This window comes from Pezoporus wallicus, unplaced genomic scaffold (assembly GCF_028554395.1).
Source record: "Pezoporus wallicus isolate ANWC-B61680 ecotype Strahan unplaced genomic scaffold, APGP_CSIRO_Pwel_v1 contig_6566, whole genome shotgun sequence".
NCBI classification, from domain to species: domain Eukaryota; kingdom Metazoa; phylum Chordata; class Aves; order Psittaciformes; family Psittacidae; genus Pezoporus; species Pezoporus wallicus.
In genome coordinates, this window is record NW_026638763.1 from 3,912,496 (window position 1) to 3,937,570 (window position 25,075).

At 51.3% G+C, this 25,075-nt stretch overlaps 1 protein-coding gene across 2 annotated transcripts; it reads right to left on the minus strand.

Moving 5' to 3' along the window:
* Positions 1-2,348: 2,348 nt before the first annotated feature.
* Positions 2,349-25,075, minus strand: COL6A2 (collagen type VI alpha 2 chain). 2 transcript variants are annotated; one of them, XM_057412361.1, is made up of 28 exons: positions 24,883-25,075; positions 21,725-21,859; positions 20,316-20,914; positions 19,771-19,791; positions 19,153-19,218; positions 18,605-18,658; positions 18,449-18,493; positions 18,266-18,292; positions 17,994-18,020; positions 17,856-17,900; positions 16,326-16,379; positions 16,005-16,067; positions 15,823-15,885; positions 15,247-15,336; positions 14,602-14,664; positions 14,374-14,436; positions 14,199-14,261; positions 13,681-13,743; positions 13,290-13,340; positions 12,932-12,967; positions 12,539-12,601; positions 12,318-12,380; positions 12,027-12,062; positions 11,740-11,785; positions 11,224-11,376; positions 10,540-10,992; positions 10,199-10,237; positions 2,349-3,178 (listed from the first exon to the last, which is right to left on the minus strand). In XM_057412361.1, exons 2-28 carry the CDS (start codon positions 21,828-21,830, stop codon positions 2,571-2,573), a joined length of 3,060 nt encoding a protein of 1,019 aa, XP_057268344.1. In that variant the 5' UTR covers positions 21,831-21,859; positions 24,883-25,075; the 3' UTR covers positions 2,349-2,570. The 2 variants fall into 2 exon arrangements, with proteins under 2 accessions (XP_057268344.1, XP_057268345.1); XM_057412362.1 differs by lacking the exon at positions 2,349-3,178 and adding an exon at positions 6,219-7,374.

Sequence of the window (25,075 nt, forward strand, 5' to 3'; positions counted from 1 at the left end):
TTGGTTTCCAGACTCCAACGCTCAGGACATCGTTGCCCAGCTCCGAGCGCGGCCCCAGCCCAGGCTCAGCCCTCAGGCTCCGCTCCCAGGGCTCGGCCACGTGTGCCGGAGCCCGGGTGCCCTCCCCGGCCTCGGGGCGCAGCCGCAGCGCTCGCTGAGAGCCCGCAAACACTTTCGGGAAGGGGCCGGGAAATGGCTCGGCCGACGGCGCCCGGTTCCGACCCCTCCGGGCTTGCACTCCCCGGCACCTGGAGAACTGCGGTGCCCCGACTCCCACCGCGCTGGAGACAGCAGCTGGAGCCGCGCCCCGGCTTACCCCGCCCTGGCCTTACATACGCATGCGCATCGCTTATACCCTCCCTTCACCCCTCCGCCCAAACAGGTGTGACTCCGCCCACAACCAGCATCGCCCCGCCCCCTGATTACACGGGCCCCGCCTCTCACAACGAGGCCGCCCCGGGTCCTATCGACCGCCCGCTCATCCCCGAGCAGCGGCACCCCGCAACCCCATCGTCCGCAGCCGCCGTCCCCGTACGCGTAGGAGCGTCTGATCTCTTCTCTTCCTGCCTTCCTCTCCGGGCAGAACACGCGGAGCTGGGGGGAAAGCTCCAGCCAAAGCCCCCGCACCGCGGTTCCACACCGGTTCCCACCCGCACCGCTCCTCTCTTCCCGTTTAACCCCGCCTGTGGCTCTCGGCAGCCGCTTCTCCCTCCCACCGGGATCCATCTCCGCCGCTCGCGTCAGCCGGAGCCCCGCGGGGCCGGTTCTGGGCAGTGACCCCCGTACGGAGCGCCCCGAGCAGCAAAGCTGGCGGCAGCCCTAGCCCCGCCACCGGCCGACGCCCCGAGGTCCCCGGCTCCCGGCGGAGCTTTGTGTGCCCGGCGCTGGAGCCGCTGCAGCACGGACTCGGCTGTGCATGGACAGCCTGGAAACGCGATCCCTGCTCCCAGGAAGGACCGGGCCGGGCTCCATCCCCGGGGGAGGGCGTCTGAGCGCGCTCCCGCCTCGCTCCCCCATCGCATAACCCGCATCTCCGCAGGCACCGGTCACACAAACACCAGCGAACCTCAGAACCGCTCTGCAGCACCTGCTCCGCGGCCCCTCGTGTCCCGAGTCCCGCAGCCCCTCGGCGCGGTGCCGGGGGTCCCGCAGCTCGGTCCTGGAGCGACGGGTGAGGAAAGGCGGTCGGGGCACAGCCCGTGAGGGCTCCTCGGGGATAGTGCGAAGGGGGCCATGCTTCCCATGGCCAAACGCAGCAGCGAGGAGCCGGCTCGGCCCAGGCTGCTCCCGCAGCCCCGGCACCAGTCCCTTACTTACCCATCTAAACCTCCATCCGCATAAAACCTCTCTGGAGGGCACTCAGGTGACCCAGATACCAGCTCCCTAAGTCCCAGTGTCCAGCCCCTGCTCCTAAGCCTAAGGTGCCAGGACAGAAAGCTGGTGCTGGGCATCAGCTACACATGGTGCCCTCCACAACATGGATATCCTCACTTACTTACTGGCATAAAAGTCCATTAATGCCTACATAGACTGCACTGTCAGGTGCTCCAGAAATCGTCTTCCAAGGTGCCGACATCCATCCGCAGACATGCATTGTCAGAAAGCTTGTGCTTGTTGTTAAAAGTATTTAAAACCAGAGGCAAACCACAGAATAAAGAGGCTTTTTTTCAGGGTAGGGTGAAAAGAGATTGTTTATTTTTGCAGACAGCAAAATTCGAGTTCAAATCTGGGCACTGCTCAGCACTTGGTTGCCTTGAACACATTGGGATGACAGGGAGGCAGCTCCCAGTGTTTGGTGAGATCTGGGAGGCACGGTGCTCCTCTCAGCCAGGAGTTTGGGCGCAGTAATATATGAACAGGTGCTGGTGAAGCCTGAAATGAAAGTAGGGAGCAAGTGGGATATGGCCCCTCTGTGACTTTTAGTGTAGGCAGAACCCCAAAAAGAGCATCTGCAGACAACTGTAGAAGGTAGGAAAGCCTCTCACCATCCTGTTACTCCTGGGAAAGGGGAGCATACCATCAAGTGCCACGCAAAAGGAAAGCAAGTCGCTGAGCATTTGAATGTGTCATAAACTCAGTCCTCTCAGGGCAGAAGTACCAAGAGAAGTAAAAAGATGGGATAATGTGGAAAAAGGTTTGCTAAAGAACAGGTGATGTTGTAGCCACAAAACTCCTCATAGGACACTGAGGGATACTGAGGGGTTTTGAGAACTAGAGAGATCCGTTTGTCCTGCCACACTGGAAGGGTTTCTCGCTTCTCTGATAAGACCTCCTAGGGTGACAGGATGTATACAAGTCATGGCTTGGTGTGTGTAAAGCTTTACAGAAGTACGTCATATGGCTCTGTGTCCTGCTTTGATCTTGGCTTTAATTAGCACCATAAATGTAAGATACACAACTTTTCATCATGAAAATCACAAAAGAGCTCTGGATTTTGGCGAGAAAGGAGGACCCAGAGGCAGCTGTTCTGGGCCAACTCATTGTTGCTAGCAACCATACAGGGGGAAGAAAATAAAACAGGAGATATCAGGGGGTGTATAGTGCTGAGAGGAAGATGTGCATCCCTTCGTTCAACATATCCACCTAATGAACCTGTCGAAGAAGCTGGGCTGAGAGAGGCTGTCATAGTCCTTCTCCCGGAAGATGGCTGCCCGGTCCCCAAGGCCAAGCTTCAGCAGGACATCCATGTCTACATCGCTCCCAAGAGCCACTACGGTGGGCATGACATCTTGCTTCTTCATGGAGTTGATGGCCTCCTCGAGGTTCTTGCTTCCCGTGATGCCATCAGTGATGAAGACGAAGGAGAGCTCAGCATTGCGCCGCGCGAGTCGCTGCCCATCTCCTGGGCTGAGCACGATGTTGTTGATAGCGTGTATGATGGCTGACCCGATGTTGGAGGACGAGTCCAGGTACTTGATCTGTGCCAGGGCGTTGGAGATTTCCGTCAGGTTGTAGGTCAATGGGAAGACCACATTCTGGTCCCTCTCACTGCCGTACTGCAGCAGTGCAACCCGGGCATTCATGTTGTCGCTGTTGCTATTGGCCAATGTGAGCTGTCGGGCCACCTCCTCCACAAAACGATGGGCCCTGTGGAAATTCTGCTCCCCAATCCTTTCAGAGCCGTCCAGCAAGAAGACAACGTCAACAGGGCGCTGTGTGCACTGGGCCACTGCAAGCTCTGCAGGAGAAAGAAGACAAGAGTTGGGACATAAAGCCTACAGGCTAAGGTCGGGGCTTGCCTTGAGCAGTTTGGGCTTGGAGATGCCTTCACGCACCTTTGGCCAGCCCTGCTTTGCTGCCGAAGGCTGTCTTTGCAGCTGGTAATGCAGGTTTTCTTCTGATGCCCTCAGCTTCTGGGCATTAGGTCTTAACGAATGTTAATTCTGGGGCCACTAACAGACCTCCATGATATTAGACAGGTCTGTACGTTTTAGTCCCTGAATTATATCCACCTTCATACTGCGGTTCCCATCTGAGAGGAACATCCAGAGATTAATGGCAGGCACCGTCTGCAAACCTCTCGGTTACTTCTCGAGTGGTTTACCTTCAGATTTCCTCTTCACACGCAGATTTGTATGTTGAAAGCTGTTTCCATACCTTTCAGCCAGATTAGTTTAACCGGGAATCGCTAATTCCAGAAGAGCTCATAAAGGTTGGGTTATAGGGCTGAAAACAAGACTATCTTTGTCAGTGTGCCCGTTCATATCAAAGCAGCCTTTCCAATATATAACAGATGAATAGTTGAGTGAACTACAGGGGACCGTTACTGTTCTGTCAGTCAGAACAGAACCTGTCCACAAAGCTGGCGTGTAGGCATACGAATAGATACAGTGCATGAACCCAGGAAAAGAAGAAAAGGGCTATCTTTGGGGTCAGCTATTAGGGACCGTTATTTCATCCCTTTGCAGTAGTTACGCGTATTGCATTTAGTGTTCCTCTGCATGCCTGCTTCTCCAAGAAACACTTCCACTTCCTTCTTTCGAGTTTCCTCCTCTGCTGAAAGCATCACTTAGGAGCACAAGCGCAACAGCAGCATTGATTTGTGATGTACCTACTGTGGCTGGCCACCCCCTCAGTTGGCAGCAGGGCAATCACTGCCAAGCAGTTCTATGACTCCAAGACTGAATCTCAAAGTCCTGGAGTCAATATCATCATGTTTTGCATGACTGGCAAAGAACAGGAGACTCTGGAACAGCCCCAGCTTGAGCACCCATTTCTAGCAACAAAGAGTAACTTTTGGGATGGGAGTATCCCATTGGGTTGAGTATCTGCTAGTTGAGCAAATCCAGCTTGAAAAGTGCTTCCTCTGTGCTCAACACTGCTCTGCTTGGATTCAGCATGTGGGGTGCTGAACCAGTGTCATTCCTTCTATGAGCTGAGCAGCAAATGGTTTCGTACATGAGTACTATGTGTGCGGTCAGTGTTATCAAAGGCACATTTTAAGCAAAATAGATACATGTGCTCTTGAAACTACAGAGACAGTGTCCAACGTGAATCCAACAGCACAAGCCAGTGTAGCAGAAGCTCTGATAGTTCACATCATTGAGCTCAGAGATTATTTGCACCACTTCCATCCATGATAAAAGTCAAACCTGATGCAGGAACTTGCTGGTACATGTGGTTTAACCTGCCTGGCTGGACATAGTAAAAGTCCGTGGTTGTTTCTGTATCATGCTCCCTGACCCTGTAGACTTGCATTTCTCCGTAGCCCACACCGTATTACGTATCTACAATGACATGCCTTGAATGGTGCTTACTGTACGTTGTCTTACTGTGAACAATAGGCTTATGCCATGCCAGCTCTGGCTGCAGTAAAAAAAACAGTCTCCAAGCAATGCTTTTCCTCCCAGCCCTTTTTGAATATCCAAATTCATCTGCAACACTCCACTCCTTCAAAGCAATAAAGGTGCATACTCACCTCTGCCCATCCTTCCTTAAGAAATGGTGTCTAAAGGTACATTGGTGCTGCAGTTCCCTGTATGCAGGTGCTGCTGCCATAAAGATACTTGGCCTTGGAAGTGCCTGACCTCCTGGTCCTCACCTGATCTGTGCAGCCGTGGAAGGCGAAAGGCAGGCAAGAAGGCATGGCCCTTCCAACTGCACAGTCTGATACCTGCATCGGGGTCTGCAAAAGCCAGTGGAAGCAAGCAGGTGGGAGTGAGGGCTGCATATAATGTTGGAGAAGCGTTACACCAGTCTGTACCCCCAGTGCTTGTCTACATGTAGTTATGTTTCTGGAGAAGAGAAGCCTCCTACATGACATGAAGCAAGCCTTATAAGCTCCTAGTTAAGCTGACTGCAGCTGAGAGCAGCATCACTCCATGGAGTGATGGGACACCTTCCACTAGAGTATGGTGCTCCAAGCCCCTGTGTCCAACCTGGCCTTGAACACTACGAGGGATGGGGCAGCCAAAGCTTCTCTGGGCACCCTGTGCCAGCACCTCAGCACCCTCACAGGGAAGAGCTTTTGCCTAAGAGCTCATCTCAATCTCCCCTCTTTCATTAAATCTGACAAAGCACAGTAGGGAGCTTGGCTTTACACGGACTATCTGGAATACATGGCTTACAATCAGACTCAGACATGGGCTGATCCTTTTGCCTTCACCTAAACCGCAAAGCACTCCATGTAAAACTCTCCAAACTCTTTTCCCTCTGTTACATGCCAACAGCAGAGCTCTCTGGACTCCCTGTCCCTATAGACTAGAAGCAAAAAGCATTGAAATCTTAGGAGAAGGATTATGTTGTGCAGCATATTTGATGTGCACATGTGCTGGGTGACACAAACACTTCCCCTGCATCCCACACAGCTTTAAGCCTTGACTGGCAAGCCCCAGATGTTGAAGCAGAGGTGGAAGAAAACTGCAGTAAGTTCAAAGTGGGCAAGTTCCTCCTTCCATGGGCTCCACTTTGCACATGAGGAAACATCACAGCCCAAGCATGTTTCTGAAGACCATACATCTCCCTTCTGCACATTAAATATGACATTTGTTCAGTATACTTTATTGTAATAATATCATGCCACTTAGAGAGGCTGCAAAATCCACTTGCTGGCAGTAAACACTTCTACTTTTGTGCCTGCACACAAGATGCTGCTCTCTTATGGATTAAGAGGGCAGTAGTTATGCTGGAGGCAGGAATGGTTGATACCTGCCTGACCTCCTGTGAGTACTAGGAGCATCTGAGCTTATGGAAATATCACCCCTCATCTAAATGCACACACCCACAGCACAACTGGTGTCTCTGAACCGAACTAGCACTTGGTATGGATTGAATCAAGTTGAAATACTTGCTTTTAAATAGCTCACGTAACACATCATAGAGGTTTGACTGCACGCAATCTCTATCTCTTGGCTACCAACAGGTACACGTTGCTAACTAAGACAGAAGAAACACAAATGTAGAAGCAGAGAAAAAGGCAGAGGGAGCTCACACAGCTTCTGAGAGAAGCACTCCCCAGGTTTCGGTGCTCTCAATGGAAAGCCAGGCTTGCCCCCTCTCCCATACCTCTGGCTGCTTCCCTTCAACATTCCCCACTGCCCCTTGGATGGTCGTACAGAGACACTCACTGCAGCAAGAGGAGATGCACCTTGCTTTGTCAGTCTTGCCACACAAGACCTGAAGAAAGCCCTCATGGTAACCCAGTGAGAGGATGCAGAAGAGCTTCAGAAGCAGTTAGCAAATGCATATGTATGAAGGCATGGAGAAAGTGCATCGCTGGTCCCTCTGTGTACGAAGGGCTCGCTCTGGCCCTCAGCCATGCGTGTGTTGGGAGCCTCATTGGTAGACCCTGGTGTTTGCCTATGGCTGAGGGCTGGGACACGCAGCTCCTCTGCAAAAAAGAACTGGGCAAAGCAAAAGCATCTCTTGCCATCACTGAAGAAAGCTGCCATGCTCATCATTCAGCCAAGCCAGAGAAGACTGCCCCTCATGTCCCATCCCTCACTGAGCGCAACCAAGAGCTGAAAGCATCTACCAGTCTATCTGCCCCCTCTGCCCAACAGGCACATGGGGAAAGACCATTGCCACCTCCTCTCAACCTCTGCCTCTGCTCTCTTCACATTGATCCCTAACAGAGATGTCAGCAAAGCCCTAGCACGGTTTCTGGGTCCCCCACAATCTCGCTGTGCACCATTTTGAAGGTGTCAATGAACAAGTCCATCCACTCTTGCCGCTCATTTCCAGTGGCAAACTTGGCTTTTTCGGCGGTAAAGGCCAAAGTGGCCACCAGCTGGGTGTACATGCTGGGGTCCTGGGTTTCCCGCGTGGAGTTTAGAAACTGGGCGATGGAATGTATGGTGCTGGGGAAATCTATGTTGACTCCCTCTTCCATGGGGCGGAAAATAAGTGGATTTACGTTCCCAGGGTTCCTGTCATCTGCAAGTGAGCGTCAAAAGAATATTTTCAGGGCTTGCTAGTAACGGCTCTGAAAGCTGCCTGGCTTTCCTAGGTGCACTGCACCAGGACAACAGGGATAATGAGGACAGAGAAGTAAAGACCAAAGCCACATTTTACATCCTTCTGACACATTTTATGTCTAAGGAACCGTGGGATTTGGACTGAAATCACTCACACATCAACTGAGAGACCTCAGAAAATGACATGGAAACTGAACTGCCCAGCTCCTTCCTGTTCATCTGGCATAGAGGCACAATGGAGGAAGAGCAGCGCTATGGGGTCCAGCTTCTTTCTGCATATGCATATTTCTTTATGCATATTTCTTTTCATACATATTCTGCCATCATGTAGCTGTGAACTCTCCTCTGAGTAAACTATACACATGATGCTATACAGCCAGAAACACAACTAAGGGACAGCATAATGTGAACTCCTCGCCTGGCACTCAGCTTGCTGCTGTGTGCAATGCTCCTTTGTGGTGTCTGGGCTAATCAGTACTCCAAAGCCTCCATCTCCACCTGGCTGTGCTGAACTTCAATGTGAATAAAACCCCTCAAGGCTCAAAGCAAAGCCTTTTGCGTGGGTTAGAAAGAGCCTCACAGAGCATCATGCGGTTTCTATCAAAGCAAGTGGTCAGTTCAGATTTGCTGAGCATTCAACCCATTCTACATGCCCATTAGCACCACAGCAACTGACGGGCGGTGACATGGGGACAAGGGTCTGCCCTGAAAACAGGATTTCCTTAGGCAAAGCACTAAGGCAGATATGAACCCAAAGTGACAACGTGCCTCTGCAAGTAGGAAGCCAAGGTGTATGTAATACCTGTCCCTTTCTGTGCTCTTCTGGCAATACCCAGGCTGGGGTACATGGCACGAGCAATAGATTTGCTTCCTGAAGTGCCAGGACTACAGCTCTGGGGGTAAGAACAGAGCTGGATGTAGCTGCCTTCCTGACCTGAACCTGTCTGGCCTGTCTCTCACTGGACACACGCATTGGATATGCATGAAGCTCACTCACACCGCGTGTGAATGCACCGTCTCCATCCAGAGGGTTTACACACAAGTTGGCACCAGCTCTTGAGATGCTCTTGGAGAACCAGAGGAAGCTGAGCACCGAGAAAAGAAGCCCCAGGCTCCATCACATACCTTAAGTCACATCCCATCCAATATGTTTCCCTTGCCATTAAACAAATGTGGTCATTGCAGATCCTTCTAAATGGTGCCAGCAATGCATCACAGACCATCCAGTGCAGTGGATGGAAGGTGGTTTGCTCAGAGGCCCCTGAATCCCTGGGCATCACTGAACACTTGATCTACCAGGCCTAGCAGGGATCCTTGCACACCAAGACAACTTTTGCCCACGGTGGGATAGGTGCAATGGCACTTTGACAAGAGGCCCACACCTACCCAGCCACATCACCTATACCTATGTCCTCTGGGGCACAGGTATAGGGCCTGCCTACAGCATGGCTTGAGGGATTCCCAAGAGGGAACACCCTCAGATGCCTCCTCAAGCCATTTCTGTTCTAGTCCCCAGGACAGGTACCAGTGAACTGTTCTCACCTTGCATCAGGAACAGAGACACCCAAGTGCACTACATGGAAAGAACCACCAACTCCGCCTTGCTTTGGAGGCCTTCGATGGCCCAAGCACTAGTGCTTGGGTCAGCCTCTCTCCTGCAGTGTTCTTCTGAAAAGGGGAGGCTGCAGGGACCAAAACCTTTGAAGACACCAGTGTGGCTTGGGGAAGTCACCTCCTTGTGCATGGATCTGCAGGACAAAGCTCCTCAGAGGATATGGCAGAGGAGCCTGTGTGCGTAGCTCAGCATCACTGTTGGATGCTGTGTTCTCTGCATGGCCAATATGCAGAGATTTTAGACAGGAGTAATTGTGGCTTTTCTGTCTTTGGATTTCTGAGCATCCTGTGTCCAGTTTTCCTTTGCTTTGCATGGAAATGAAGGGACTTCTTCTTTGCCATTTGAAGTTCTGGATAATACTGAGTCAAAGCTGGGGACTTGCGCAGGAACATTCATGGCAAGAGGAGAGATAAGAACTGGAAGAAGTGGCAAAACTTTGTCCCTGTAAGCTTTGTGCATACCAGCAAATAGCGCATCTATTGCCTTTAAGCGGGCGCAGAATGCAGACAGGATCTACAGCAATTCAAGTTGCAGATCTGCCCCTTAACATGAAAAATGTGATCAAGTGAAACTACCTGCAGAGAGCAGCAGCTGTCTCCTTTGTACCATAGGATCCTCAGAGCCTTTTCCCTTTAATCCAACACCCTCAGTTAATTGTTAATTAAATACAGCCAGCGTTAGAGAAGCCAAAGCCTTGGGTCCACTATGGTGTCATTTTCCGTATGGTCCCTACCCCCTTCTCTGCCCTTGTCACTCCTGAGGAGCTTCCTGCCCGGTGCTGCGGGTTGGGTTCTGCATCCCAAAGGTCAGCATGGGTGGGAGAGTTTAACAAGGGGGTTTTGACTTGATGCATGATAGATACATGGAACGAGTGAGCAATGGATTGCTGAGTTTGGAGGCCAAAACCTAGTCAAAACCTCTAAGGAACTGGGTCAGGGCTAAGCCATGCTGGTGCACTAACACAGTGCACTTGTACCTACCTGTGCAGAGAACTCGGAGAGGCAGGAAAAGAGCAGGAGATGAAACCCTGGAGTCTCTTCTCATGTAACTTAACAATAATTCCCTTAACTCCTGCCCCCCAAAGCAAATGAATGGGGTTGCACATCCCATTCCTGCTCCTGGCCCTACCACTTTGTGCAGATAGCATGAAGGTATTTGTTATGTTTACCTGTCTGACAGGGCAGCTCAGGGCAGACGACCTGTGGATCTGGAAGGGAAAGAAACAAGGAAAAGTGAGTGATGTGCTGCCATCCCCCCTTCACCCAGCCGAGGTGGCAGGGCAAGGTCTCTTAGTGGGGAAAGGACTCCAATGGACTACCCCTGCTATCTGAGAAAGGACTGCTCATCCAGGGCTACATAAAGGCATAACCCAGCTTATGAGCTACTGGCCAACCTGCTGGGACACGGTGTCTCTGCAACTGCTGCAATGCACCATATATACCCCGAACCCCAAACCCTGGGGCTGAAAACCTCAGTTCCACTCAGAACTGTGCAAGGAGAGGTACAGACCTGGGCAGAGGACATCTTCCATCTTGTCAATGAATTCCTCTGCCACCAGGTCTGAGAAGAGCCTCATCTTCTGGACGCGCTGGGGTTCATTGCAGGCGATGGAAACCAGAGTCTCACTCTGTTCTGGCTGGTCAAACATGTCTCCAATGCCAATGGTGTTGACAACCACATCTCTACCGCAAAGAGCCCCGAGGTTCTTGTCATCGTCCCGAGGGTCATAGCGCCCATCCGTGATTACCACAGCAAACACTTGGGCTTTCTCTCGCCTGCTTTCCTTGATGAGCTTGTTATAGGCAAACTGAAGGGCAGAAGGTGTCCAGGTGCCTCCAGCAATCCACTCCAGGCGCTTCACTGCTTCCTTGAAGCTCGACAGTGAATCAATGCGCTCATCATCAAGCTTGATGGCTTCAAAGGTCCCCTCATGACTGTACTGCACCACCCCAACACGGGCACCTGCCAATGAAGCATCAGGTCACTTGGCTTTGCATCCTCAGTGAAAAGAGGAGGTCAGCAAACTTTCACACCAGCAAAGAGCTCCCCGATTGGCCTAAAGAGCTGGGAAGGGAATAGGAAAGAGCTGCGGAAGTGCTGGATTGATGAATCGCAGCCCAGGGCAGCTACAAACGTGGAAGCTGGAGGAATCCAAACCCCATTTCTCTTCCCTGTGCCCCACACAGTCCAGACCTGTCTGTGACTTGGGGTCCTTGGCAATAGAGCCCAGGCGGCTGACCACATTGACCACAAAGTTCTTCTCCAGGGTGAAGTTGGTGTAGCCAATACTCTCTGAGCTGTCTATGACGAACATGATGTCCAGGGCACCGCAGCGCTTCTCACAGTCTGGGGAGAGAGACAGAAGGAGAAAGACACAAAGGTCAGTGATGGTGGGAACAAGAGACCATCTATGGGAAGATGAGACAGCATCACACCAAGCATCCACAGGGCTTCTGGACTGGATAGGGAGGGCTTCGCATGCATCTTTCTGTTGATGTATTTGATACCCTCAATATACTAAATCTGTTCGCTATACTCTGTCCTATCATCTGGACCATGCAACTCTGTATTACAGCTCATTGCTCCTAAAATAATCAGGAAGTGAGCTGGGAATGACTTTCCATGAAGGAGGCAGCCCCTGATGACCCCCTTTCCCCATCCCTCCATTGCTCATTCCCCTTCCCTGGGGAAAGGCAATGGTCTGCTCACCACAGCATCCGCATGTCTCCCGCACGTAGGTCATCACGTCGCAGTCCTGCCAGCAAAGGGGTGCAGGGTGAATGCCTCCCTCCCTTTAAACAGCATCCGTCCCCTCTAAGGCAAAGGTTCCCCTTTCCCTTCCCACCCCTTTTTCCTTGGCTCCCATGGGAAGCCACAGGCCACCTTTGCCAAGCAGCATCAGGACGGGATGCTCTTTCATTCTCAGGCTGTGCATGGCAAAGCCATGGCTGCCCCAGGAGGAAGAGCACTGGGGGATGCAGAGAAGTGCTACTTACAGTCAGGCCAGGATCTCCTGGTGGGCCTGGGGTCCCCTGTAAGAAGAGCATAGGGATTTCAGGCACAGTTTTCCCATTAGCTCCCCGTGTGGGAACTACACATAAGAACCATTGAAAACATGGCTTTTTGCAGAGGGAAAGGTAGGAAAGCCTTGTCTGGCAGCTCCTCCATCAAGCCCTACTGCAAGGAGACCCACTGGGGTCCTCTGAGCTTTAGAGCTTCAAGGAGAAGTGGGGAGGAAGAGGAGGGAGCTGCAGCATCTGCTCACACACAGTGTCATGGTACGGTACCTCAGGGCCAGCTTCACCAGGGGGACCACGGGGTCCGGGCTCACCTCCTGGACCAGGATCACCCTGGGCAAGAAGCAAAGAAGGGTCAGATATTACCCCAGCAAGGCTGGTGATGCAGGGACAGTCCTGCTAAACATGGTCCCACAGCAGAGCAGCACTCTCTCCAGCACATCTATCAGAGGTGTGGAAGGGGGACACTGACCCATGGGAGGTCTGCTTACCGGTTCCCCCTTGTCTCCTTTGGTCCCTTGCACTCCTTTTGGTCCAAGCTCTCCTCTTGCTCCCTGCTCAAAGGAAAGAGAAACAGATCCAGCACAGAGCACATCTGGATGTGCTTAGGCAGAGGCGTTACTGCTAGAAGCCTATCAAGGATACTTGCCTGGCCCAGGAGAGCACCCTCTAAACCAGCACAGAGCAAACAGTGTTTACTTAAGCTTTAACTAAGAACAATGAGGTTTTGCACAGCGTGCTTGGGAGATTCACTCCAGCTCTGCAGCTGCAGCGAATGGCTCTTGGCAGATCAGGCTTCTTGGCCATCATCTGGAGAGCTGGGCAACGGCTTCTGCGCATTACAGTCACTACTGAATGCAGGTGATGGAGACAAACACACTCACCTTGGGTCCTGGCTGCCCCTTCTCACCCTTGTCACCCTGTGGAGGGAGAGAGGTGGATGTCAGCACCCAAGCAGCACTGGTCCTGCAGTGTACATCTGCAGTGTGATGGTTGGAGTGGTGGGCACAGCCACCTCCCCATCACCATTGTTGAGGCTGGGGTCCACAACACCTCTGCTGTGAAACTGAAAGGACTGTGGCCAGGTTCAGCCCTGGTGTTAACCCCCTTTGGAGGCCCCATGGTTTTGGGGGCCCTGGTCACTTTTATTCCTCCTTCCCTCTCCTCCCAGCCTCCAACAGCAGCCACCACTGATACCGGCTTCTTTGTGGCACGTACATCTGATGGATGAGGGATACATACCTGTGGTCCTCTGGGTCCAGGGTAGCTAAAGCCAGGTCTGCCTCTGTCACCCTTTGGGAGGAAAACATAAGACCTGTCAGAAGCTAAACCTGGCCATGACAGTGACAGTCATAGAATCATTATCTGTCTGTCTGTCTATCTATCTATCTATCTATCTATCTATCTATCTATCTATCTACATATCTATTGACATATCTATTGACATATCCATCTATCCATCTATCTATCTACATATCTATCTGTTGACATATCTATCTGTTGACATATCTATCGACATATCTATCAACATACCTATCCCTCCCTCCCTCCCTCCCTCCCTCCCTCTCTATCTTTTCCACAAAAGCACACAGCAATACCCTTTCAAACACAGAGCTGCATTCAAAGGCCTTACCTTCGGTCCTGGTGGTCCGGCATCACCTCTTGGGCCCAAATCACCAGGATCCCCTCTTGATCCCTGCAGGACAGTGGAGGGAGTGGGTGAGGATGTTCCCTGCAGCTCCCTGCCTGCACATGGGACTGTGCTGGAGAAACCAGCACTTGAGAGGATGCTGCAGGACAATCTTCCCTCTCAGTGGGGTCACTGTGATAGGGTCTGATTCAGCACTTGGGTCCCTGTGTCCCATGGAGACACACATATGTCACGGCACTACTGGATTAACCACAGACCCAGGATGAAGACCACGCCTGGGGAGACCTTTCCCTTCCTTCCATATTGTCATGGGAACATGTGGGACCAGGAGCAATGGAAGAACAGAGATTCCTGGGTCTTGCCATTTCTCCTTGCCCCATGGGCTAGCTGGGGCCTTTGGAATAGATTTTATACTCCTTGGGAGGGACAGTGCAGCCAACTTATGCCATTGGGACAAGCTCTCATTTGAGAGGGAGGACACAGTCATACAGGTGACTTACTATCCTGCCTGGCTCTCCCACAGGACCTGAAGGGCCTCGGGGTCCTGGCATTCCTTGGTCTCCCTGGAAAGCAACACACAAGAACATGGAGAGGAAGGCACAGGAAGGTGTGCATGAGGAGGAAAGGGTGAGCTGCCTTGGATGGCAACAGCTCTCTCCTTCTCTTTATGCTTACCCTTGCTCCTTTGCTTCCAACCTCACCAGGCAGGCCACGAGAACCCTCTGGACCAGGATCTCCCTGTGAGGAGGGTAAAGATATTCCCAGTCAGGGATGTCTCTAATGAATGGAAGAGGAGGCTGTATGTGATGCCACTAGGACACATGCACAGTAGAACATCACTCACACCACTCCTGTGCCTCTTGGGCAAACTTGCAATGGTCTTGGGGCAGTTCCTTTACTCACCCTTTCTCCTTTGGCCCCAGGAGTGCCTTTGCTGCCTTTTGTCCCTGGATCTCCACGTCGACCCTTGGCAAACACAAGAGAGCCACATAAATGGGATTTGAAGATGGATGCTGTCCAAGCAGTGATATGTGGCTACTCTGCCTTCTGCTTCCTGGCTCAAGAGTGGTCTCCTTACCCCCTTAGTGCCTGTCAGGAGGGAGCAGGGATGCCTGTGCTGGCTCTGCCTGGGGGATCTTGCCTTTGGCTTTTGGGAAGCCACAGCCAGTTTTCTGTCAGGAGGTGGTCACAGCACTGGCCGTAAACACTCATGGTTTATTCCCTAAGGATTCCCCATGGTGGCCACCAGATCTCCACTGCAGGAAGCCAGCAGTGTGCGGAACTTGCTAGAGTACAGCCCAAGGGTCCCTGGGACATCCCAGGGAATACAAGATGCTTTTCTGGGGTGGAATGGTTAACATCACGCTTATGGATTATGGAAGTACTGCTCTGGGAAGATGGAGGAGACGCCCTCCATCAGGAGGTCAGCACCTGCACAGTTTTTGGAGCAGGCAGGCTAAAGAAGGGAAGTTTCTCAGCACTCATCCATGAAACTGCATCCACCGTGCACAGCGTTCCCACCGTGCACAGACCTGTTCAGACACTTACAGGCTCTCCTTTGGGTCCAGGAGGTCCTGGTTCACCCCTTCCTCCCTTTCTCCCAGCAGGCCCTTGAGCTCCAGGGTTGCCTTGAAGTCCCTTGGAGAAGAAAAAGAAACACAATTTGTTGGAAAGAGAGGTCCGGGTGCACACATCCCCCTCTTGTCCCGTACCATGCACATACACCCTTGAGCAGAGTCACGTATGAGCACACAACTCATGCTTCCACACAGCCACCAGCCTACACACCAATGCTATGTGCATAGACTCCAGCCTCAGAGAACTGTGATGCTGTGTCACCCTTCTTCTAGCAACTAGTGCAAAGGCTGGTCAGCTTATATGGTCAACTTTTATGTTTCTTACAGCATCTATCCAGCCCTGCTTAAAGCTGGAGGGTTATTTCAGCATCCTCCACTATGTCTGAAGTAACTGGCCAGGAGAAGATGGGAAGAGGAGGAAGGATACAGTGCAAGCAATCCCCTTTGTGCTGGAGTTGCTCCATGACCAACACTTGGTACCACTCCATGCCACAAGGAGCAGACCCTACTAAGACACTGGATCCACTGGAATGCTGCATTGACCTACCGGGCTTCCTTTTTCTCCTGGAGGTCCCGGCGGTCCACTGCGACCAGGCCGGCCAGGATCTCCCTGAAAGAGCCATAGAGCAATGGTCACTACCAGCATCATCAGGATGTTGCTGTGCTCCAGCGATGTACAGCATGAGGAGCATAAGGACACTGTTATAATGTCTGAGCCTTCACTTGTACCTTTATGCCTTCATCTCCTCTTTCTCCTTGGTTTCCTGCATCTCCTGGGTAGCCATCAGGGCCCTAGGGAGGGAAAGCACAAAGAACCACACGTTTTGCAGTGGCAACAACATGCACTTTCCCTGGAGAATGAATCAAATGGCTTAGAAAGTTGCTTTAGAGACTACAATAGTTCTTGCTTGTTGGTTGGAAAGGGCCTTGAGATCATTTGGTTCTAACCCCCTGCATCATGCAATTTGTAGGAAAATGGGCCAGTAACTTCGTTAGCCATCTTTGTACTATGTGCAGCTGATGTGCTGAATGAGAGTAAAGCATTCCTACCTTGTCACCAGGGTCTCCCTTGCAGCCTGGTGGTCCAATTCTGCCCAGCCTGCCCTGGAGAGATAGAATTCCAAAGAGAAAGACAGAGAAGCTGTAGGTGTCCGAAAGGAAAATACAGCTTTCCTTCACTAATCTTTAGCATCGTTTGCTGACCATGCCTGTCATCAGCTAAAGAACGAATAGCAAGTGTATTCCTTAAACAGGAATGTGGTGTGCAGAGACAAATGGAAGAGGAGAAAATAGCCTAAGAGCCCCAGCTTGGTGGAAATTCAGGCATGCTCATCCTGCACACGTGCCCTGGGTGATGGTCACATCCCTTGAGGCTGGATTTGGAGGTCATTCATGTTGTGGTGGTCCTCTGTCCTGCATCTTGAGTTGGAACAGGTCTGTCTGTAGCCCATGAGAGCAGTGATGCCTTGTTCCGCATCCCAAAATGGATTTGCTGGCAATGCTTACACAGCTTGTCCTGGTTAGAGAGTGGTGGGGACTGAAGGAGTGTTTTAGAGCTTCAGCAGGCATTTGAAGAGTGGGAAGAACTGGTATTACCTTGCAGCTGGGTGTATGAGACAGTGCAGAGCAAACCCAATGTGTGCTAGGCAGTGGACAAAGTCATCTGAAATCAGCTCATATTAGGCTATTCTGCTGTGCTACATCTGCATGGCATGCAGACCTAAGGGAGGTCATGGCCCTCTATGCTCAATATAGAGGTTTGGGTTTGAAGGGACCTTAAAACTCATCCAGTTCCAATCCCTGCCACAGGCAGGGACACCTTCCACTAGAGCAGGGTGCTCCAAGCCCCTGTGTCCAACCTGGCCTTGAACACTGCCAGGGATGGGGCAGCCACAGCTTCTCTGGGCACCCTGTGCCAGCACCTCAGCACCCTCACATGGAAGAGCTTCTGCCTAAGAGCTCATCTCAGTCTCCCCTGTTCTGGCAGGTTAAAGCCATTCCCTTTCTCCTGTCCCTACAGGCCCTTGTCCAAAGCCCCTCTCCATGTTTCCTGTAGCCCCTTTAGGCACTGGAGCTGCTCTAAGGTCTCCCCTTAAGGAGCCTTCTCTTCTCCAGGCTGAACCAGCCCAGCTCTAAGCTCAGCTCTTTGAACCTGGCCTTTAGCGCTTTAATATCAAGAATAAGCAGCAGCTGAAAGCTGAGATTTCAGATTTCTGACGAACTGCCTCGAAACCCGCATTTCTGCAGAACTTCCTGTTTCCTTTAGGGGTCACTAGCACTCAAGATGAGATATCTCCAACCCTGCATCGCCTCCTGTATCAGCAGCACAGCCTGGGTTGCATATCCATTTCCTTGCTTGCTGATGAAGGGATAGCGCTCCCTATGTCATCTGAGTAACTTCATCTCCAACTTTCTCAGGTATTCCTACATTCCACGCGGAACAACGTGTAAATAAGTTCACAGAAACCTCAGTCAGAGCAAAAAGCATGTGGGATAATGGGAGAGGAGAAATGCAACCAGTGGAGACAAGGGTGGGTAAAGAAATAGAACAGCAGCAGCTACATTACTAAGTCGTGTTACCTTTTGTCCATCGGTGCCATTCCTGCCGGCCAAACCAGCGGCGCCCTGGGATCAAGAGGGAAAATAGAAGGATCAGTGATGAGTTAACGCACACGCAAGGGTTGGAAGCTGGGGCAAAGTGTAAAGGTGCTTTCTTACCCGCCGTCCATCGGATCCAATCTCACCCTGGGGGAAGAAGAGGACAAGAGTCAGGCACTGAGTACGTCCACCACCCATTTACCTCCCTCAGACATCTTCACTTTAGGACACAATGCCTGAAGGAGGAGATGTCCCTGGAAATCCCTGCTGATGTCTGCATTTACATATGAATAAGGCTGTTATTCTCCCCATTACAGCTAAACTCTTCTTTGCAACAGAAAGGTGTCCACCCCACCCCACAAGTGCCCAGATGTGGTCTCTTTTTTTCTCACCTTCTCTCCTTTCAGCCCTGGGACACCCTAGAAAGAAAGGACAATGATGTGTTAGTGCCTGGGGATGAGCAGGAGCTGGGATCTCAGCTGGGAAACAGATGACAGGGAGAAGCAGAGCTCCCCACTGCTTTCGCATAACTCAGTGACTACAAAGAGCTCAGTCACTGGCTATGGGATTCTTACCTTGGGACCAGGGTATCCGATGGGACCTTCGATACCTGGGTCACCCTTGAGGGAAGAAGACACAAAGTGTTAACTCCAGTGTGGCAGAGGTGCAGCCCCAGCTAACACAGGAGCAACACTGCTGGCTACGATGGTGGGGGGCTTGTCACCACTTACCTGTCTTCCTTTCAGCCCAGGGGAGCCTGGTTCACCCATGTTTCCCTTTGCACCCTAAGGAAAGAAAAAAACCCCAATATTGAGTCTAAGCTTGGCGTGGACTGTGAGAAAATGGCAATTTCTGGGAGCATCAGAAGTGGTCTTGCAAGTCCTGGGGTAAAGGTTGGACTTGATGAGCTTAAAGGTCTTTTCCAACCATGTTGATGCTATGATTCTGTGCTGGTTCTGCATCACCAGATGCTCCTACAGAGCTTGGACAGCAGGACCTGCTTTATTCCAGGGAAAGGCTCTATGGGGAGAGGAGCACACCGGGCTAGGGGCAGGAGAGTGGGACACTGGCGCCAATGCATCATCTTCAGCACACCCATGAGCAGACACCGGTGCTGGATGTGTGCTCCATTCACTCCATCACAGCAGTCTCCCAAGGCCAAGGCAGACGTCGGGGAGCTGTTTTCCACCTTGGTGAAGGCTGCCTGCAGCTGAGGGGGGGTTTATGGCATCCCACACTGCCTGCATTATTCTCTTCCCACAGGCTGAGGGTGACTTACCTTCTGCCCTCGGTATCCCTTGGGACCAGGCGGACCTGCAATCTCCAGGCAGCTCATCTTGTAGCACTGAAATACAAGGGATGGAACAACAGGTATAAGCACCGTGGCTCTCCACGCATCTCTCTCTCCTTGTGGACATGGTGCTAAAAACTACCCCAACCCCAGCTATGGGCATAAAGTTGCCACAAGCACATTCATTATGGCTTGAGCCTGTGGCCAAACTGCAAGAACAAGACTGTTCAATGTCAGATAAGTTGGGGTGAGCTTGCTCTTCTGAGGCTATTGGGGTTTGTGCCCTTTAAAGCATCACTTTGCACATTGGGTATGCCAAACCATGTCCACATGGTACCAGCAGGACTCCAGCTTGTGCAGCACCTACAGAACTACCCAAAGTGATGCAATGAGTCTACTCTCAGAAGGCAGAAAGTGAAGAGTCCATTATGCATTTCAGACATAGGATAAAGGGACAGGTCCTCAGGCTGTTGCACTGATGTATGGGTAGGCAGAGACCCATCCTGCACAATCTGTCCTGCTACTTTTGGGATATGAGTTGGTCTTTAAGTGAGACAACTTAAACCTGTGTTACCTGGCAATGGCACAAAGTTGCTGCTCACTCACCTCTCCATAGGCTTCATGTTTCTGCAAAGAGAAAACAGGAAGGACAGAATCAGTGAAGGTCAACCCCAAAGGAGAACCAGCACCACAATCCTAGAGGTCCATGTGATACTAAGGGAGAGGAGGTGGTAAAGGTCCCATGGCTTTAAAGAAGTTCTCAGAGCAAACAGTGCGTCGCAGGTGGGACCTCAAAGGCTATGCTGATGATAAGTACACGTCTCAGTGCTGTTTCATGCACCCCTGGATGGGGAGCAGGCTGGGTACGGGTCTGGCCTTCAGCAAAAGCCAGGCTAGGGGGGCAGCCTGCACATAAATCATAGGCACAAACCAAGGAGTCCTGGTTTAGCACTTAAGCAGACAAATCCAAGAAGCTTGAGATTCCATTTGCCCCCTAAGTGCTGGAAGGCCATGAGAAAGGAAGAACAACAACGTGAAGGCTTCTCCCTGGCTCAACAGAGCCCTGCCAAATCTCACAGCGCGGCTGCTCAGAATGCATCCCCACCACCCATATGCTGCTTCTCTCCCCCCGTTCTCCTCCCATATCATACCATAGCTTGGATTATCCTGTCAATGGTGTTCACATCAATCTCCAAGGTGTCCTTTTGCGTGATGGCATAGTTATTGCGGTACAGCTCGTGGGGCAGGTTGGCGATCTCCCGCAGCCCCTGCTCATAGACATTCTCACTTGGGGCCACTGCAAAGAGCTTGATGCCCATGTCTCGTGCCCTCTCTGCCTGCAGCTTCATCCCCCCACAGGGGCTGCCTGTGACGTGGCCATCAGTAATGACTACTGCGAAGTTCACGCCTGAGGCCATCTGGGTCTGGATCTGCTCCGTCATGTTGGAGATGGCGCAGTCTGTGAAGGTGCCCCGGCCAAGGTAGTTAATGGCATTCAGCCTGGGGAGGTAAATGTCTTTGCTGCTCGTTAAAGGGCTGTATATCTCCACCACATCCGAGTAATGCAGCCCACCAAACTGCCAGGTGATGTAGACTTGGTTCTGGTAGAGCTCGTTCTCCAGTTTGTCAATGAATACAGGGATGAACCGCTTGATTTGGTCCACAAGGCTCTGGATAGGCACAGTCTGCAGAGCTACGCTCTCCGAGGTGTCAATGATGAAGTACACGTTGATGGGGCAGTTCCTCTTTTCTGCATGGAGATGATGAGGCAGAACATGTCAGAGCACTCCATACACCTCCTTTATTGCCCCCCAGAAACCTGGACTGAGAAGCTTATCTATTCAGCACATAGAGGACAGCACATAGAGTTGTGAAGAGAGCAAACAACAGCAGGAGGCTTAAGCTCCAGCTTCCTGTGAGGGTGTTGAAGTTCTTGACAATTAGGAGCTAATTCCACCTGGGCTGGAGGAAATGAGGGAGCTGAGGATTTAGGCCCAGGGTTGAATGAAGAAGGGTAAACGTGTGACTTCTGTTCTTCTGCACTAAATGAATGCTCTGCCTAGCATGCTGCTGGTTGCTCTCTGGTTTATAATCATTGTCAAGAAGACCATACCGAAGCATGACACTGGAAGAAGTCCCACATAGCTTGAGCACCTCACCATCCTCAAAGGGGAGGGCTTCTCCTTTATATCCAACCTGAACTTCCCCTGTTTAAGCTTGAACTCATCACCCCTTGTCCTACCAAATCCAGAGTGTGTAACTCCATTACTTATGGATACAGAGCTTATTACTGCATCAGCTGGGAGAAGGCACCACTGGCAGACCCCAGCTCTTCAATCCCTACCTCTCTGCACTCCAACGCAAACCCAGAAATGGGAGTTTGGGTGGACAGTGTTCCTTGGAGATGAATTACTATCACAGGGCCTGGGAGTGCAAAGGGCAGGAGAGGTTTAATGTACCACTATTCCTCATGAGCAGGCTCGCCAGCTAAGCATGACTATTGCTTTTAGTGAAATTACTGCCTACAAAGAAAAGAGGCACCCATTTATCGGGTTAATACCTGCACAGGAGGTAGGGCTGACATCTCCAGGATCCCCATCAAGCTGAGCATGGACAGAAACCAGAGCCACACAAAGGAGTGTGGTAAAAAAGGCTCGTCGGAACATCTCAGCAGTTCCTCTGGATATTGAGATGCCTGTGGGAAAACACAAGTTAGATGTTAAGCACCGTATACAGCCCCCTAGTGCTGCTGGGGAAACACAAAGCCAACCAAGGATCAGGTGATGGAGCTATAGACAGTGCATCTTGATTGTTTGATTTCATGGTTTCTCTTTATGGCCACCCCATGCCCACATTGACTCCATCACCCCCAATCCACATGGACATAAGCATCCATGCTCCAGTTTGCCCGCTTGGCCACACCACCAGCAAAGGTGTGCAGCAGCGGGTCCTTTCCATCTCACCATATGAGTACCAAAAGGACACAACATCTCTTCCTCAACAGCACTGCTTTTCAGCCCACACAACCCATGGAATGAAGGGATGAATAAACAAGCACTTGAAGAAGTGCACATCTTTAGCAATGAACCTATCACACTGGGCCTACAAGGTCCAATTGCATGCAGGAGCATATTTTGTGTAGGGTTATGATGACTTAAGCAGCAGCAGAGTTGGAGATCTTGTCTAATGAGCTCTTGGGAATGTATAAGGATATTCACAGCCAAAATACAGGCAGCACTTTTCAACAGCAACATTGTAGAATCATAGAATCAACCAAGACCTTTAAGCTCATCCAGTCCAACCATTCCCCAGCACTGCCAAGGCCACCACTGACCCATGGCACTGAGGCCTCGTCTCCACTGTGTGTGAACAGCAGGGACGGTGACTCCAGCCCTGCCCTGGACACCCTGTTCCAATGCCTGAGCACCCTGTGGGGAAGGAATTGTTTCTCAGCTCCATCTAAACCTGCCCTGGTGCAGCTTGAGGCTGTTACACAGAGGAAGAGGTGATGCTGGGCTTTATGTCTTGAGGATGATAGCTCTAACCAGCATGGCCCCTTGAGGGCACAGGCCATAGATAGGGCATGTGTGATCTCTACTATGAAAAGAAGGCCGGAACCCAGTTCAGAAAGAGATCTTCTTCCTTGAAAAGTTTTTTTTGGGCATCTCTTGGAAGAGTCCAAGTCTTGAATGGACACCGAGAGAGTATTTGGTTGCATTGGTAGTGCAGGGGGAGAGCAAGTTATGCAGCTGAGCTTTGCCCTAGTGATGTCCCTGCGTAGGTCAGTGTGGCTCAGTTTTCATTGCACTGCAGAGAACAGAAGGGCTATCGTAAGGATGAAATACTTTAATGCTGACGGGGTGTTTTAGTTAAGATTAAGACTTCCTTCTTCTGCCCTTGATACAGGCTTCCCTCATCTTGTCTGACCACAATGCAGAGCTGCAGAAGATCCTGATCCTTGGTAGGACACAACAGCTTTGTGCCTTTACTGAGGAAGCTGGAGGCACTAGCTTTTGGAGAGGCTGGGAGCACCGGAGGCTTTGGCCAAGTGTCTGACTCACTCACAGATCAGCACTTCCAAAGTTTAACCATATCCCTACCTCCAGCCATGTGTGCACGGGAGCTGCTCTTGGCAGAGCATAGATAACCAGGGCCAGCTATGACATAGGACTGCCTCTACAGCAGTCCTGGGGCCTTTGAAATTGGTCAACAAACCATAGAATCCCATATCATAGACTGGTTTGTGTTGGAAGGGACCTATTCTGTCATCCTCAGACTGCTATAAGCTGTTGAGATGCTGTTGTAAATCTCGTATCATCTGCTGTTTCCCTTCCAGCCCCACCTCCTGCTGTGAAACCTCAGGTTTTGCCAGCGGAAGAGTGTATTTCTGACACATGGTCACATATGCAAAAGCATATGGAGTTATCTACACCGAGGTCTTTCAGAAGGACCCAAGTTCTCTGCTTGTGGGTATCTCTTCCCACCCCAAGCAACTGAACCAAATGTTATATTAGGGCAAAGAAATGACTTGCATTTATTCTTTCCAATGTGTATGTTACAGTTATTTGTGCTCTCACATCTGATTATCACACACAAGTTCCTCCTGGTGCACTGTGTACTTCTTCAATCCCACAAGACCTCTTATAGCTGAGCAAATTGGTCCCACATTCCCACAAATTCAGGTGCTCTGCTCTCTAAGTAAACTCTGCCTGCAAGGAGCTTATTTCAAGCCACAAACATTACACTACCCTCAAGCAAAGAGAACTATTCTACCTATGGCATATACAGAATGAAGTTAGAAACTCCACTGCTGCTCTGACACGGACCCAGACCCAGGTTTGTTCATGGCCAGTGGGAAGTGCCTGCTAGCCACCTGCTTGTATGGCACTCCAATGCTTGCTAAGTAAAACGGGGGGGGGGGGGGGGGGGGGGGGGGGAATCACCCCAGAAACATCCTATTTGGTACAAAAGCTCTCATAAATGCACCTCCTTGTCCTCCTTTGCATGTGGGAACAATGTCAGTGTCGGTCACAAACGTGACCACAAAGAGCCCTGTACTTCAGTTCCTGGGCACATCACCCAAAGGGGAAGGTTTCCCAACATCATCAGGGATCCCAGCCCTTCTCCAGCTCTCCTATTGCAGCCCCACTGGGAATTCAGCCAGGGAAAGCCCAGGAATGCTGGATGGAGAAGACAGACTCCAGATACCAAACTAATAGAGGAGCCTGTGCTGATGAAACCCAGCAAAACTCAGAGGCATGAATCCCAGGTTCGTTTAATCCATATCTTCTGGAATCCCGGAAATCAAGGAGGAATCATGCAGCACATCGGTCGCTCTGCTGCAAATCAGCATAGCTAAACTCTGCTTAGCTGTCCCACGGATTTGGCTCAATAGTTCCCCCCCTCCAATAGATTCTCTAGGCCTTTGGCCCTTGTAGATGAGAGTCCGCGGCTCACACTACCCACAGTGGACAAAAAGCTCATGGAAAAACACCCAAACTAGCCAAAAGCAATAGGGAAACGTATTCTGCTATAGTAGGTACTGACTAAACATGATGTGCCTGAACGGAGCAGCTTGCTGGTGAGCCCATAAGCAGCAGCACTAGCTCTGCAGCCTGCAGCTGGGGTTTTAGAGGGTAGCTCTTCTATTCCTCATTGGAAATCCATCAGAAAACAGCCACATGCCACCCGTTGCAAGGAGAGGAAAATTCTGCCTACCTGGAAAACGAAGTCATCAAAATTCCCTCCAAAAGAGCCTCCCAAAAGCCAGGAAGAAGACTTGGTCGAGTTGCTCGTATCAGGAAGGCTCCTGCATCCCAAGCTCTGCGTGCTCGGGGGGTCTGGGGAGGAGCAGCAAAGGCGTCTCCAGCCCAGTCCCTTCTATCCCTGGAACTGCCCCTTCTCTCTTCCT